Raw genomic sequence first — 14473 nt, 5'->3', positions numbered from 1 at the left:
CATTTATTCATGCTGTTCTAACTGGCTTGACACACCTGCCCTTCCCTCTCTGTCTGAGATCCCTAAAGGCAAGAACCCTGTCTTTCTGATCCTTCTGTCTCGATAGGCCAGCACAGACTGGCACACAGTAGGTGGAACGAACGAGCGAGCGAGCCAGTGAGCGAGCTGCAGGGAGGCTATTAGACACACCACACCCCGGAGGAGTGAGGTCATGGCCGAGGGGACATTGATCACGGAGGTGCTCAGATGCACTCGGGCTAACCCCAGGCCCTTTAGAATGATTGATGATGTTATAAGATCTCTTCGTATCTCTGAACTTCATCGACCCCTTGCCTCCTTCCGCATCCCCAGGCTCAGTGCATCCTGGCCCTGCTTTAATGCATCTTGCTTTCTGTAAACCACCCTGTGACTTCAAAAGCTCGACGTATTCCCCCGACGGAACCGAAGGACCCATCTCCTCTGTTTACCCCCCATCCTGCTTAAGGTTTATTATTGAATGTCACGCGGTTTCCTGTGAGTGTGTTTTCGAGAGGACACTCCGACTGTGGTCTGGGAGCTCTGCATGCTAAGGGGTAACGTGAGAACACCGGTATGCGAGATGAGGCTCTCAAAGCTCCTCGGGCTTTGTTGCCAAAACTCACTTTATGGTAACTCTTTACAGATCGTCTTAAACTTCACGTCCATGGATTTGTTTAAAAGCCGCCTGTGCTGGTACGATTACGTGGAGGTCCGGGATGGTTATTGGAGGAAAGCCCCCCTGTTGGGTGAGTTGACTTAAGAAAGCCTTGGGAGAGGAGCGATCGGATGTTCCGTGTGATGCTGTTAATGTTCGCGAGGGCCCATCCAGACGGAGTCACAGGAAGCTCTCAAGGGTGTGTGTCGTTGTAAAACTCGGACCCTTCCATTTGGCCACACATGTTCAAAGCTTTTAAAACTGTGAATGCCCTTTGACCCAGCAGTTCCACTTCTTGGAATTTGTCCTGGAGAACTAATTGAGGAAGTGTGCAAAGCTCTAGCTCCAGGGATGCTCACTGAAGCAGGAAGAATCGAAAACAATTTACATGTTCAACAGCAGGGGCTAGCGGGATAAATTATGATTCATCCTTTCAATGGAAAACTATCCAGCCATTAAAAAATAAAGTTGGAGGTGACCCTTTCTTGATACCGAAAGGTGTTCATTTACATTGTTACACCAAAAGAGGTATGACAAAATAGAATAGGCAGTGGGATTCCATTCTAACAAAAAATACGTTTCTACGTCTATTATGCTGGCGCTGCAAACTCAGATGCCTTCAGAAATAAGGTGTAAAAGAGTGAAGTGGGGTTGGTATGGTTGGTATGATAAAACAAGGCATAGAGCGGAGTGTGGCAAACTGAACAGTGGATATGCTGACCAGAATTGCTTAAATCACTGTGTGGGCTGGATTCAACTGGAAGAAATCATCCTGTGGTCTACAATGTGAATATCAAGTAGAATTATAACTATACATAAATTATACAGAGTGGTTATTTCAGGATCATGGAGTATTTACTCTTATTGTTCCTGGTTTAGCTCTACTTTCTAATTTTTCTTTAATGAGCATGTAGTAGTTTGGAGAGATGAACGTACACAAACGCATACATGGAAAGGCAGCTTGGCCCCCTGAGTGAGAGGCAGTGGGCAGGGGGCATAAAGAAGAAGGTCAGTCCACTCGGGATTGGTCACCAGAAGAAAGCTGCCTCGTGGGTGACCAGGGAAGATTAACGTCATAAGGAGGACCAAGGGCTTTGGTGCCCAGGCGATGGACATGAGGAATCCCCCAGGAATGGCAGCCGTGGTGGCGACAGAGAAGCAGATCAACACGGAGCTACCCTCATGTTTAGAGTGGTCTGTGGGGTGGGCTTCCAGTCTGTAAGTCTAAGCCCTCGATGAGAACTTGGTCCTTGGCTTATGCTCCTGTGGACAGAAAGGCCACTGTGTTATGCTGTGAACTGCTTGGGAGTGAGCTGCTGTAGGGACATCTGCCTAAGGTGGAGGCAGGAGAGAGAGAGAAGAGAGCTACGCTGGGGAGTTTCACAGCCAGGCTGAGCCTGACTTCGTGCCGGATTCGGGAGTGGGTCAGAAGAGACGGAGCCAGAGGCTTTGGCTGGATCCCAGGGGGCCTGGCAGATTTTAGGCTTTGTATGACCAAGGGGTCTCAGCCAGGTCAGCTGCCATCTGGAAGAGCACACAAGCCCCCTCTGTCCAGAGGGCCATGAGTTTAAATTCTTAGAGGTACAAATAGGTAGGAAGTTGTGTCCATGGGTGCTCTAGCAGGGAGCCGAGTCAGCGTGAGTGGGGATACCAGGCTACCAACACAAGAAGGAATCAAGTAGTTAGCAGTCCAGGTAAGCAAGCCAAAAAGGGATCCCCGGGCCACACATAGACAGTGTGTGCACCGCAGGTCATGCCGCCCGAGGGCAGGTGGGAGCCTGTCTGCCCTGGGTTCCTGCCTCCTGTCTAATGTGAGCAGATGTAATGTATGCTAGCAGCCGGAGGGAGGCACGGCTTTACCCGTCACACTGACTGGATATGCAAAACAACAGAGGCTGCATTCCTGGTGGCAGAGGCCCCTAACCCAGGCTGTGCACCGGCATCAGCCGGGGAGATTTCTGAGTACAGATTCCTGGGAGAATATTGAACCTGAATCCTAGGAGCCCGGTCAGGGAATGATCCCACTTACCTACAAATGCACGTACACGTGCTTGTCTAGTACCAAGTACACCAGATGCATTTGGTATTATTTTATAATTAAAATAGCAAAAGGAGCAGTGACATGAGAACATGGAACCACACACAGACCCCTCGGCCTGGCAGGGACCTTAGAGTCACTTATCCCACATCCTTATGGGAAAACCACACTCCCCAAGTGTGGACCAACTCTCTGAGGCCACACTGCCTGCTAATGGCTGAGGTCAGGCCAGAATGCAGATGTCCCGGTGATGGGGAGAGGCTGTATCTGAGAAGGGTCTCCCCCTAGGATTGCTAGATAAAATGCACGATTCACTGTTTATCTGAAATTCAAATTTAACTGGGCTTCCTGTATTTTTGTTTGCTAAATCTGGCAACCCTATCCTCCCCCAGGAGTGTGACAGACTGAAAGGGCTCAGCAAAGAGGAAGCTCTCTGTTACTGAAGTTCCCCGGAGAGGGCTCAGGCACGCAGCAGAATGGGCATGGCGGAGGGATAGCCACTCACTCCCTTTTCTTGAAAGAACCATTTTCTCACTGCAGATCCTGGTCTTTCTGGCTGCACTCTCATAGATTAACTGGGGCGTTTTCTGTTCTTTGCTGTTGGTGATGGTTTGTTTTGTTTTGGGTGTGTTTTGGGGGGGGCTTATATTGTGCACGCTTTTGCAGTGTGTGTGTGTGTGTGTGTGTGTGTGTGTGTGTGTGTGTGTCCCAGCCAAGACATGGCCCGGTGCCTGCAACCATTCTTCATTCACAGGAATCCTCCTTTGCCAACTATTTGGCCCGCTCTGATGTCTCCAAATGCAGTTGTTAGTGAACTTTTGTGTTTGGAGCAAGTGCATTGTGTGGGCCGAGCTGGTCCCTGGGAGGGGTCAGTGCCATGAAATCTGCCGGGAGGAGGCAGGTCAGTGCCCCTTTGGCAGGAGGGAGAGCGGATTAGGGCGAATGGTGAAAGTATGCATCTCGCTCTGAAAAACCGTGCATCGCATATTTTCCCAGGGCAGTGTGTGAAAATCCAGGCATAATGGGTGCATAACTTTTTATGAATGAACCCTTTATGACGCCCCGTGGAGTCTGCTTGTCGTGCACTCATCTGCATTTCCTCTCTTGATATCCTTATTAAACTCCTCCTCCAGATTTCAATTTAGGAATTTGACACCTTTTCTCTAGTCCAATTTCTCTCCAGCCTGTTAAGTCTCCTTGGAAGGAGGCTGTTTGGGACCTGGGTTTTCACAGCGTGATTAAAGGGAAATGTAAGTAGATTGAGAACATTTCACGGCTGGTTAAAGATATCAAATTGGTTTTTCAGTTTCAGGGGTCACTTATGAGATTGCACCTAAAGGGGGGGGGGGGGAAGGTGGCCGCATGGAGCACTCACCCAGTGATCTGAAATGCCATCCTGTTAATTGGATTCCCTCCCTTATTTCTGCAGAGGAGCGACTCTAACAATGTACTCTTGTGTGCAGAACTGTCCTTGAGTATTCTCTACCACCACAATGCACACAAAAGCCCTTTCTCCTCCTCTCCCTGAAGTGGGGAGGGAAGTTCAGAAAGGCCAGGCTGGCCAATCAGTGTCGCGTGGCCCCACTCCTGGGCTCCCTGGGCAGGGCAGCCTCCCAAATGAGCAGAAAGGAGTCCAACAGCCGAGCCTGTCTTTACCACAGACTTGCTTTACGGTTGAGACTTTGATCTTCATTCCCATATGTGCTTCCAAGATGGGAAGTGGGAATGACGTTTACATTCTCAGAGCAGATTGATGTCTACTGGTCCAAAAATGCCCAGCATTTAGAATTGTACTTTAAACCGAGAAGTTCTTTTTGATGGTGGTGATGGTGATGATGGTGAAAATGGTGAAACAGATGATGAAGGTCAAGGTCTCAGACTGCCACGGTTCAAACCCTGTGTTCACTGACAACTGAGAGTGTAACTCAACTTAAATTCTCCAGCCCTCAGTTTTTTCATAAATGAGATTAATTCAGGGGGTAGGGGGGTGCAATGAGCTAATCTGTGTAAAGTGCTTAGTGCAGTGCCTGGTATAAACATGCTCAATAGAAAGGGGGATTTTATCAGTACCATTTTGGTGAAGAAGAGAATGTTGAGACATCAGTCCAGGGACACTGCAGAGGGTTCTAGTTAAGAATCACAAGTGACCCAAGGAGAGACATAGAAATAATTTGTAATTTATTCTGCAGAGTCGAGCTCTGCCAAGGCCATAAAATACACCTTGGTCTGTAACCCCTACCTCGTCCAGAGGACTGAGCAGAGACGGCTGGTCCGATGGCCCTGCGTGGGTGGTTTGTCACGTCCGGTTGGGTTCTCAGGCAGCACGACAGTGGCAGTCCCTCTCTCTGTTGGAAACAGTCCCCGGCGGCTGTGACAGCTGGGGCTTTAAAAGGAGAGCTTGGACTTGACCCTTGGGCGAGGCTAAGAAGGAATTCCTTGTGAACCAGCGTTGCCCAACAGAGGCTCAGGGGCTGCGTCCCCTCGCTGGTAAGCAATACTTCCCCACGCTTGGGTATTGTTTTCCAAGAACTAATTGACGCTAATTGGCCATGGCAGAGGAGCCATTATCGAAAATTTATAGGCTTCTCACAGATTTTTCCTCGCTGGATTCTTGGCAGCAGTTTCAGTTCATTGCGCTAATATTAAGCTCACCCAGTCCAAAAGGCTGCAGGTGGCCAGAATCGGAAGGAAGCAGAGAGAGATTAGCAGCCTCTACCCCCGTATCTCTCCAAGGAATGTGTGCCCCAGTTGGCCACTAGGAAATGACTTACTCCCCCATTTCTCAGAAAGGCAGAGTTACAGCTTCAAGGTGTAACGTCACATGGTGCTGGCAATAAGAGAGTGCTCGCGAAATATGGATTTCAAAAAAAATAGAGAGAAAGATATAATTCACATGCCAAATAGCTCACCATTTAAGTGTCTACATCAGTGTTTTCTAGCATGCCCTCAGAGGTATACAACCATTACCACAATCAAGAGAAATCATACCCATTAACAGTCACTCCCCATGTCCCCCAGTGTTCAGTGGATTTTCCGAGGGACTCACACAGTGGGTACTTGTCAGAACCGTGACCTCCAGTCCAAGTAGTCCTTGACTGGTCCGCACTAAGAACTGCTCAGTCTGACACAGCTGTCTTCCACCTGCCCCATCCCTGCCCCTGCCCCGCGCCACCTTACGTGGCATTAGGAGTAATATGGACAGGGATGACCACGCACCAGGAAGGCATGGCCTTTCCCCTTTTCCTCTATAGAGGGTCCAAATTTCAGACTCATTCCCAAGTGTCCAAGAAATACACATTTATTTATAATTTTCAGTAACAAAAGTTCAGTAACAGTTATGAACCCTCTCCATCAGGTATTGGGAACTTAATTTCTGTCCATTTGTGTCCCCTCCCCCACCCCGCCCCAGGTTGGGGTGCTGGTGGGGGACAGACTTTGTGTCGGGGCGTGGCAGCAGGGAGGCCTCCATATCGCTATGCCGGCTGGCATGCTGGGATGTCCTCATCCCTGTCTGGTCTTCACACATCTGTCCATCTAAGTGTCTGCTGTATCTCCTCCTTGTCTCATTCCAGCCAAGTCCATGTCTCCCTAGAAGACGTTGGCTGGCTCCCCAGTTCCTCAGGCTATGGGAAAGTTACTTCCATGTCCCTCCCAGGAGCCTGGCATCCTATTGCTCCCATCATGCCATGCTTTGCCTGAAGAACTCTGCATACCTGCCTATCTCTGGCCTCATGTCCTAACTTACCATGCAGACATGTCTGTGCTGACCCCAAGTGGGACAAGCGAAATCTAGGGATTTGTCATCCCCCCAGGCTCTGCCCAGGGACTGGGGCACGATTCTCTGCTTCTCCCAGATCCTTAAACCTACTGAGCGCCTCTATCATCCCTTCCACACAGATCTCAGCTCAGGGTGGGACAGGGCACAGGGTCCTCTCAGAGGCTCCATGGTGCCTCTCCAACCCTCTCTCCCTAGTCTCCCTCACTCCTCCATCCTAGGAATCTTTCTAAGACTCCAAGGATGGGAAATGTGCTCTTATTCACTGTGCAGTCTTCTAAATCTTTGGTATTGTGACTAGACTGTGACATTCAAAAGCCAAGAAGATCTTATTTCTTCATCATGGAATCTGTGGCATGCCTTCTCTGAGGCAAGGAGGCAGAAGGTCTGCCCACGGGCGTGCCCCACAAGAGAAGGGTGTATGTGTGATGGGAAACACCACGGGGGCACAGTCATCACCGCCTCGGACCTTACCCCCCTCACCTTCAGCACCTCAGCAAGTGCGGTTAGCAGGAGGGAGTGGTGCTTGGGCTACGCCCCGGGCACTGATGGACTGGGGTTGGAATTCCCCTCAGAAAGTCTGAAGAAGGCACACGCTGGGTGACTGTTCCCATCCACATGTTAATCCCGTGTGTGCTACGGGATGAGTTGCCCCGGCGGGGTTATTGATCACCTTGGCGGGGTTATTGATCACCTTGACTCCCATTGGGAACACTGCTTCTCTGTCTGCAGCGAGCCCCTTCTTACTGTCCACCCGCAGCCTCACCGTTCTTTTCCGCTTCCCAGGCAGGTTTTGCGGCGATAAAGCCCCAGAACCCCTCGTTTCCACGGACAGCCGGCTCTGGGTGGAGTTCCGGAGCAGCAGCAACATCCTGGGCAAGGGTTTCTTCGCGGTGTATGAAGGTTTGTTCACGATGCCACCTGGGCAGCTCCCGATATGCCGCTGTCCTTCCCATGCAGCCCGCTGTCCCAGGCACGCGTGGCAACTGCCAGAACCTTGACGGTGGGGGAGCCACAGCAAGGGCCAGACTGAGGAATCCACTGTCCGCTTCCTCCACATTCCAGAAGCAGGGGGCCACATGTGCTCACTTCAGGACAGACATCATCTACCTGTCACCACCCTGCTGAACCCTCATTCCAGTCCAGTCTATGGTGTCGGGCTGGTGGGGGAGGGGCAGGTATGAGATCCTGTGGACATGGAAGGAGCAGCTCTGAATAGTTGTGGGAGCCCGAGAAAAGCATCGAACCTCTCGGAGCCTCTCTGTTTCATTGGTGAAAAGAGACTTTGGGCAATGCCAGGGCATTTGCAAATACATTTCTTGGAAGGGCCTGTAAGGCCACCATGGTGTTTGAGTTGAGGGAACCATAGGCCTGGGCTCTAGGCAGCTGCCACCAGGCCAATTCTGCTTCTGTTTGTTCCACATATTACCTCCTCCACGAAAGGAGCCCACTAGGTGGTTATTAAGGCCCCCTTTGGGTTTAAGTGGTAATTTTGGAGGGCCAATGTTTTGTGTTTATGAAAGAAAGAATGTGTGTGGACACCTGTGCGCATGTGTGTGGACACCTGTGCGCATGTGTGCGCACACTCACCTGTCCCTCTGGCCCAGGGCTCCTCAACCCTCCACATTAGAGTCACCTGGGGAACTCGAATATCACTGCAGCTCTGAGCTCCCCTGACCCACTTCCTTCAGAACTTGTGGGCCCGGCTCCTGTGGCTTGAACACTCTCTCAGTGATTTTGATGCACAGCAAAGGTGGACACCCACTGCTCTACGTGGTTATTTTCTGTCTATGGAAAGAATTCTGAGTTGCAAACAAAATTATGCCTTTCTGGAGGCACAGTCTCGGTTGGATGGAAATGAAAATGTTGGCAAGTGGAGTCACCTAGTGGTGATCAGTGGCCAACTTCCTCCGTAAGATCCAACCAGGGACCCCTCTTTCTCTTTCTAAAGCTGGTTCTCTGGTTCTCTTCCTAAAGCTACGTGTGGGGGAGACATTAACAAGGACGCTGGTCAGATTCAATCTCCTAACTACCCGGATGACTACAGACCTTCCAAGGAATGTGTTTGGAGGATTACGGTTTCAGAGGGATTTCACGTGGGGCTTGCCTTCCAGGTGTTTGAGGTAAGTACTGCTCAGATGGTCTTTCCAAGGATGATGTAAATGTCAACTTTTGCTAGACACGCTCTGCTCGGTGAAGATGGGTTTCCATGGTCTGGTTGACAACGGCAACCTAAGAGGCCAGTTCAAGCCCATGGTGTGTTGTACCCAGACGTCTGGTATCAAAAGCTTTGCAGACTTTGAAATCGTATCTGTCTCCTTTCTGAAGGCTTCTAGAGAGGGTGGGGGAGTCATCGAAGTGGATGTCTAGGATGGGACCACGAAAAGTGTTGTAGAATTATCCTGCCCCGTTTACCATTTCTTAGTCTCTTCGCAGCTTGATTCACCCTTGGTTTTCTCAAGTAGGAGGCAGCTTGGAGAAGCCAGGGGCACGCTTGGGTCCTTGGCTGTTTGGTTAGATTTTTCAGAGTGATACTGAGGTTGCTTTCTTAAATTAGAAGCCTTAAGGCCAAGCCATCGGCCATCTTCTATGTTGCCTCTGTTTCTCCACTTAGATCGAAAGGCATGACAGCTGTGCATACGACTACCTGGAGATCCGCGATGGCCCCACGGAGGAGAGCGCCCTGATTGGCCACTTCTGTGGCTATGAGAAGCCGGAGGACGTGAAATCAAGCTCCAACCAGATGTGGATGAAGTTTGTGTCCGATGGCTCTATCAATAAAGCGGGCTTTGCAGCCAATTTTTTCAAGGGTATGAATTAGCAGTTATTCCCATTTTTAGTCACAGAAAGAGGTGTTCATCCCCTCCCCCCACTTAAGAATCACAAAACCCATACAGAACCCCAGCACCTTGTAAACAAGGCTCCCTACAGGGAGGAGCCAGTGACCCATGTTAGGGCTGTGCTAGGGTCCCCAACAGAGTTCATGACTAACTCGGGAACAGGCTCAGCCGTGGTCTCCGTGGCAGAAAGTCCTGCTGCTGTGCTTGGAAATTCGATTTGGTAAGTTTATAAGGTCAACTCAACAAACCTTAGTGAAACTGAGCACAGATAACAATCCATATCTGTGTAGTTGCTAGCATTAATTGAGCACCTACTGTGTGCCAGGAACTGTGTAAGGTACTGATTTACACAATTTATTTAATTTCCAAAATATCCCTTTGGGTTGGGTTTGGGTGACGTTTGATCAGTGTTGAGAGGGGCTGCTCAGGGTCACTCAGATAGTCAAGTGGCAGATCAAGAACCCAAACACGGTGAGTGAGCCAGAGAGGCCACCCAGGGCTTCCGCTCCGGAAGCATCAGCCCCAGCCTACAAGTGGGTGGGGGAAGGATGGAGAGTGAGGGGGGTTGGTGCTCGGGGAACAAACCTCCATGTTGCCTTAGGGACCAACTGCTCTGCAGGGTCTTGATGAAACCAGACCCAGAATGGTATGGGAAGGCCTCCATTCCTGGCCCAGCACAGCAGGCTTCCCAGGACTCCCTTGAAAGGGTAGGTCTTCCCTCTCTGCTCTCAGGGCCCGGAAGCTCCTCACACCACATCCTATAAGGGCATTTTGGGCGTTCCCCAATACGTTGTGATTGGGCGCCGGTAGCACTGAATGGAGAAATCATCTGCAGCGGAGGTCCTCTGATTAGTGGTGTCACTCACACAGGAGAAGGCTGCTTGTCCTTCTCTCCTCTCCTCTCTCCTCTCCCAGGACTCCTCACTGTGCCAACCCAGAAACCCTGGTCCTCCCTTACTCCCAGTCTCCCCAACTGCCCCCTCGGAGCCCCTTCTCCCAGGTTCTGCATAAGCAGGTGGGTGTCAGGAAAACCCACTTTAAGCCATGTGACTCTGACCAGTCGCCCATCTGTCCCTACTGAAGCCTCGGGTTTCCTCTCCCTGAAACGGGGGAAGGAACTGCCTGTTTTACCAAACCAGTCGTGGAGCCCAACGCAGCGATGGCTGTGAGGCACTTGGTGAGCTGAAAGTGCCACCCAGCATGGGGAGCGTTCTTTTCTTCTGTCTCGAGGTATCTGGGGAGAGCAGAACCCAAGCAGAAACAGAGTCATAACGATCATAATGCTTTCACTCATTGGAGACAAAACTTAATTCTTTCCCAAGCAAAAAGCCAGGCCACAGTAAGTGTATTTCAGATGCTAGTGGTTGTAATGGGAAGAAAGCCATGACAGTATTAGCTGAGGTGCCTGGAAACTCACTGTCCCGGCCCCACCCTGCCCAGCCTGCACGTGACTTAGCAGCAGCCACACAGGCTGGGTGGCCTTGAGCAAGTTACACAACCTCTCTGAGCCCCAATCCCTCCATTTGTAAAAACGGCACGACCAGGTTATGGCAGAATTGTTGTCAGGAGAAAATGGCATCGCGTAAGCGAATACCCGGGGTATAATGTTTAGTCCCATTCATTGTTTTTGCTTAGGAAGGAGTTTGAGATGGTTATCCTTCTCTCTGGAAAAAGTGACAATTTCTTCTTGCTGTTGCCATGGATCAGTTTCCTGTTGCTGCTGTAATAAATGATCACAAACTGGGTGGCTTAAAGCAACACATATTTATTATCTCACCGCTCTGAAAGTCAGATTTTCTTGCCTTTCCCAGCTTCTCGAGGAGGCCCCTGTCTCCTAGGCTCGCGGCCCCTTCCACCTTTGAGCCAGCAATGGCGGTCGGCCTTTCTCATGCAGAACTTCTCGTCCCGGACCTCTGCTTCCGCCGGTGCATCTTTTTCTGACCCCGACTCTCCTCTTTGTAGTTACATGAGTCCCACCCACATAATCCAAGACAACCTTCTATTTCCAGATCTTTAATATAATCATTCCTGCAAGGTCCTTTTTGCCACGGAAGGTAGCGGAGTCACAGGTGTTAGGGGCTGGTCATGGACAGTTTGGGGGGGGGGGGCTTACTTTGTTTGCCACATGTCATGAATGATCATGAGGTTTTGTTCTGATTCTATTTATTTTAATTCTCCTGTCATTCTTCTCCCCAGACTCCTATCCCCAGGTCTATACATTGGGTACTGGGGTTCTTTCCAGGGAGATACCTGGGCACTGCCCCACTCCCATTCCGGGTTCTGCTGCTAGTCAGCGATGCACATTTTTGAGAGGACCGGCCGAAGCTGGAGAGGAGGGTTGCCAGATTTAGAGAAAACAAACAAAGCAGGATTTCCAGTGGAATCTGAGTGTCAGGTGAAGGATGACCTTTCAGTTGAAGTATGTCCTGATTCAAATTTAACTGACCTCCTGCACTTTGTGTGGCAGCCCCACTGGAGATGCCAGTCAGGGCAACAGACAGAAGTGTTTCTCCCTGTGATGCTAAGCAAGTGTGTAAGGACTGAGTTGAGAACCTTGGCCTGCTTCAAGTAACCATGATAACCAGCTCCGTTGGCTGGTTAGAAGATCCCATTTTCCCCCTCCTCCCCATTCAATTCATCCAGCAGTCATCAAACAATGTGTCAGGAGGCAGGCTAGGGGTTGGGGACACATAGGGGCACAGTCTTTGTTTTCAAGAGCTTAACGTGGTGAAAAAGACTGCAAACAAATGGGCAATGGTATTGCCAAAGAAGTGTGAACCTGGGAGGAGGCCAGGAGACCGTCAGACTCAGCCTGGGGGTGCGGGCCAGGTGACCCAGCTACTTCAAGGGCATTTCAATTGGCAAACATCTTTTTAGATGCCCATGAAGGTGTTCACTGAGGCCCAACTACACCGACTTAGTGCATGGGCCCAGCTTGACATCTTTTTAATATCAAGGAGAATGACCTTGACCCTGAACCAGGGCTGGTGGAAACCTCACTGAACCTATTAAAGGGCAAAGAAAAGACATCTATTGAGTGTGCTAGAAACGTTAGTTATTTCACTTTATCTTCAGAACAGGCCTTGGTAGGCATTATCATTACTCCCATGTTCAAGCTGAACAAGCAAGTTCTCAGGAGGCAGAGCTAGAACTAGACCCTGGACTCACAGGATTCCACAGCACTCTCTCTTCCCACGGCAGACCAAAAGCCACAGGCAAGTAAAGGAGCTTGAATTTTTCATTCATGTTTGTGATTTGAAGCTGACACTCTGTTACCCTGGGAGTATAGGGAAAAGGGCCCTGGGTTGAGCATCTGAAGTTCGGTTTCTAGTCCTGCCCTCGTGTCTAACTAGCCATCCATTCTTAGGCAGCCAGATTTCCTTTCTCAGATAGGATCACACCTGCTCTGTTCTTCACTCTATTCCCAGTGCCTGGCCCACAGTGGCCTCAATACTTACTTACTGGGCAATGAATGAAGGGTGAGGCTCAGACTCATCTGTGGATTGGGCAACCTGCTACCTACCTTTTGGGGTTCCCATGAGGATGAATGAGATGGAGATCGCAGCCTAGAGCTCTGCTGTCAACAGATACAAAAGGCCAATCACAAATGCAGGCCACATGTGTAATTTTAAACTTGCTAGCCACCTTACCAAAGCAGAAACAGAAACAGGTGAAATTAATTTTAATATATTTTACCCAAAATAAATATGCTATCATTTTAATATATACTATCATTTAATATTTAATCAATATATACAATGTTAATGAGATGCTTTGCGGTTTGTTTTTCATACTCAGTTGTAAATCCAGTGTGCTTTACACTCACAGCACATCCCAGTTTTGACCAGCTGCATTTCACACGTTTGATAGCCACACCGGGCTGGTATCTGCCATACAGTCAGCGCAGGTCTAGAGACTGGGCACAGCCAGCTTCTTTGTCCAACTGTTTCCCAAGAGACCACAAGTAGGATGTCCTGCGAATCCCCGGTGCCCACTGCATGTCAGGACTTCTCTGGTGAAAGGAGCTAGAAGGGTAACTACAAGGCTGCGCAGAAGAATTGGACCAAGTCTAAGAAGCTCTGGCCTTGGTGCCAGTTGGCAAGAGGCTCTGCCCAGGGCCCAGCTGGCGTATGACACTGACCAGGGTGCCAGCTGGCCTCGGCACCCCTCTCCGGGTGCCAGATGGCATCTCTCTCAGAGCCTGCTGGCTGGGCAGCTGGCAGAGCACCTCACATTTCTGGGTACTTCAGGAGAAGGCAGGAGCATTCGAGGATTGGCAGTGCCACTGTGGTCACACACTTCCCACAAAAGTATATGAGGATTCCCACCTCGGTCCCCACACTCCTGTGTCCCATTGCCGATGGACCACTGTATGGTGTTTGATGAGGGGGACTGGCATCTTTCAAGGTACTTCTCTTGCCTTAACCCTCTTTGAAATAATTTTTGGGATCCTATGTGAGTCATCTCATTATCTAACCTCAAAATGTTTCCTCCTTTCACTAATACCACTTAGAGAAGGCAAAGAAGCCAGAGCTCCCGCTACGCAAAACTGATTCCTGGTTCATCTTCTTCTCCCACCCCCACACTCCTCCAGAATTTTCTGGCAGCCTTGGCGTTGGCCACTACAGCCCAGAGCAAGCACAAACCCTTGGGCTTGGAGCAGATGCGACTTCACCGTAGCGTGGAGGCGATACAGAGGACAGCCAGGCTCCCACTGAGAGCAGGGTCCCTCACACACTTCCATACATCCACCCTCACTGGGGAAGGATTGGAAATGGCCCAACATCCCACTGCATTTGCTGGCGAGAGCTCAGGTGTAAATGTATACCTGCCACCCCACCTTCCTGGATCAATCAGCCCGTTCTTCTAGTGTCTGGAGGGACTACGTTCCCCTTGATTTAGGCCCAAATCCATCCCACCAGCCCGCCTCCCTCCTGTGGCTAAGATGGCACCAGGAGGCTTAGTCGTCTGTGGTCCTCCCTTTCTTGCCTATGACATACATGTGCCCTGTCCACAACCAGAGCATCTTCTGGCATCAGCCTCCTCCTTCGCACGCGCCCCCGCCCCCTTGGTCCTCTGTTCATCTTAGTCTATTTGGATGGGCGTTCCCACAGTTCCTTCCCGCCCTTTCCCCAGGCCCACCAGCC

The 14473-nt window shown here is 50.4% G+C and overlaps 1 protein-coding gene across 1 annotated transcript in view; it reads left to right on the top strand.

Annotated features, from left to right (window-relative positions):
- The window catches only part of TLL2 (tolloid like 2), a gene marked incomplete at both ends in the record, with an annotated part of 96356 nt that overhangs the window by 68308 nt on the left and 13575 nt on the right, over window positions 1–14473 (top strand). Inside the window, 4 exons of the mRNA XM_081105235.1 lie at window positions 662–764; window positions 7273–7389; window positions 8464–8609; window positions 9101–9296. Coding sequence (XP_080961361.1) covers window positions 662–764; window positions 7273–7389; window positions 8464–8609; window positions 9101–9296 — 562 coding nt within the window. The remainder of the gene's footprint in view (window positions 1–661; window positions 765–7272; window positions 7390–8463; window positions 8610–9100; window positions 9297–14473) is intronic.

This window comes from Myotis nattereri (assembly GCF_964212035.1).
Source record: "Myotis nattereri genome assembly, chromosome: 13".
Taxonomy (NCBI): Eukaryota; Metazoa; Chordata; class Mammalia; order Chiroptera; family Vespertilionidae; genus Myotis; species Myotis nattereri.
This window is presented reverse-complemented; position numbering and strand designations above follow the sequence as displayed.